General features: G+C 59.0%; 1 protein-coding gene across 1 annotated transcript in view; it reads right to left on the bottom strand.

Moving 5' to 3' along the window:
- DUSP1 (dual specificity phosphatase 1) overlaps nt 1–187 on the bottom strand; it is a 2,761-nt gene extending 2,574 nt beyond the window's left edge. Inside the window, exon 1 of the mRNA XM_006021086.2 lies at nt 1–187. Coding sequence (XP_006021148.1) covers nt 1–123 — 123 coding nt within the window. The 5' untranslated portion in view covers nt 124–187.
- Nucleotides 188–786: the final 599 nt, after the last annotated feature.

Here is a 786-nt window from a genome sequence, read left to right as displayed (position 1 = left end):
GATGGGCGAGGAGCGGAAGGCGAAGAAGGAGCGGCAGTCCAGCACCAGGCACGGCGCCGCGCCCTCCTGCAGCAGCTCCCGCAGCGCCGCGCACTCCAGGGCGCACACGTCCATATTCACCATCACTCCAGCCCCCAGGGTAGTTCCGTGCTGCTGCGTGTAGCGTGTGTCTGTATGTGTTAGGCCCGCCGCCTGCGCTCCTGGTGTTCCCTGCGCGTCGGGCCACGTGGCGGCGCCGCCCGGGGCTGGGGGCCGGCCAGGGGCGGCCTGTGGGCTCTGAGGGAGACCAGGGCTCCTTAGGAGTGTCTCTCACCTGCTCCAGAAACACTCGCTGCCCCCCCTGGTGTGAGGGGAGCGCGACAGCCCCTGCCCCCTTGTGCTGAGAGCTCCCCCGCCTGCCTCCTGCCGCTCTGCTCTCTGCTGTTTTTACAGGGGGCATTGGGGGCGTTTATTGTAAGGGGAGGCTCGGGTTTCTTAATGGAAAGCTTATGATAGAGGATGTGTATATATATAGATATAAAACTCTCTCTATATAGAAATATATTTCAATTTTTAAAAATGTTTCTACAGGGACTTCTTGGCCCCTTGAAAGCTCAGATCAAGTGTAGTGGCTTCTTAACCTGGCAGGGGAAATATCATGGACTTGTGTCCAGGAAGGCAGCTTTCCTGAACCGCCTCGCAGGAGAACTGCCCTTCTGGTGTGGGTCAGTGCCCACCGAGGTACAGCAGCCTTAAGCCCAGTTTATGGAAATGGGAGTCTCCTCCCTTGCTTGCTCCGAGGACCTT

Source organism: Alligator sinensis, unplaced genomic scaffold (genome assembly GCF_000455745.1).
Source record: "Alligator sinensis unplaced genomic scaffold, ASM45574v1 scaffold360_3, whole genome shotgun sequence".
In the NCBI taxonomy this organism is placed as follows: Eukaryota; Metazoa; Chordata; order Crocodylia; family Alligatoridae; genus Alligator; species Alligator sinensis.
The sequence above is the reverse complement of the archived record's forward strand: the minus strand, read 5'-3'. Positions and strand labels throughout refer to the sequence as shown.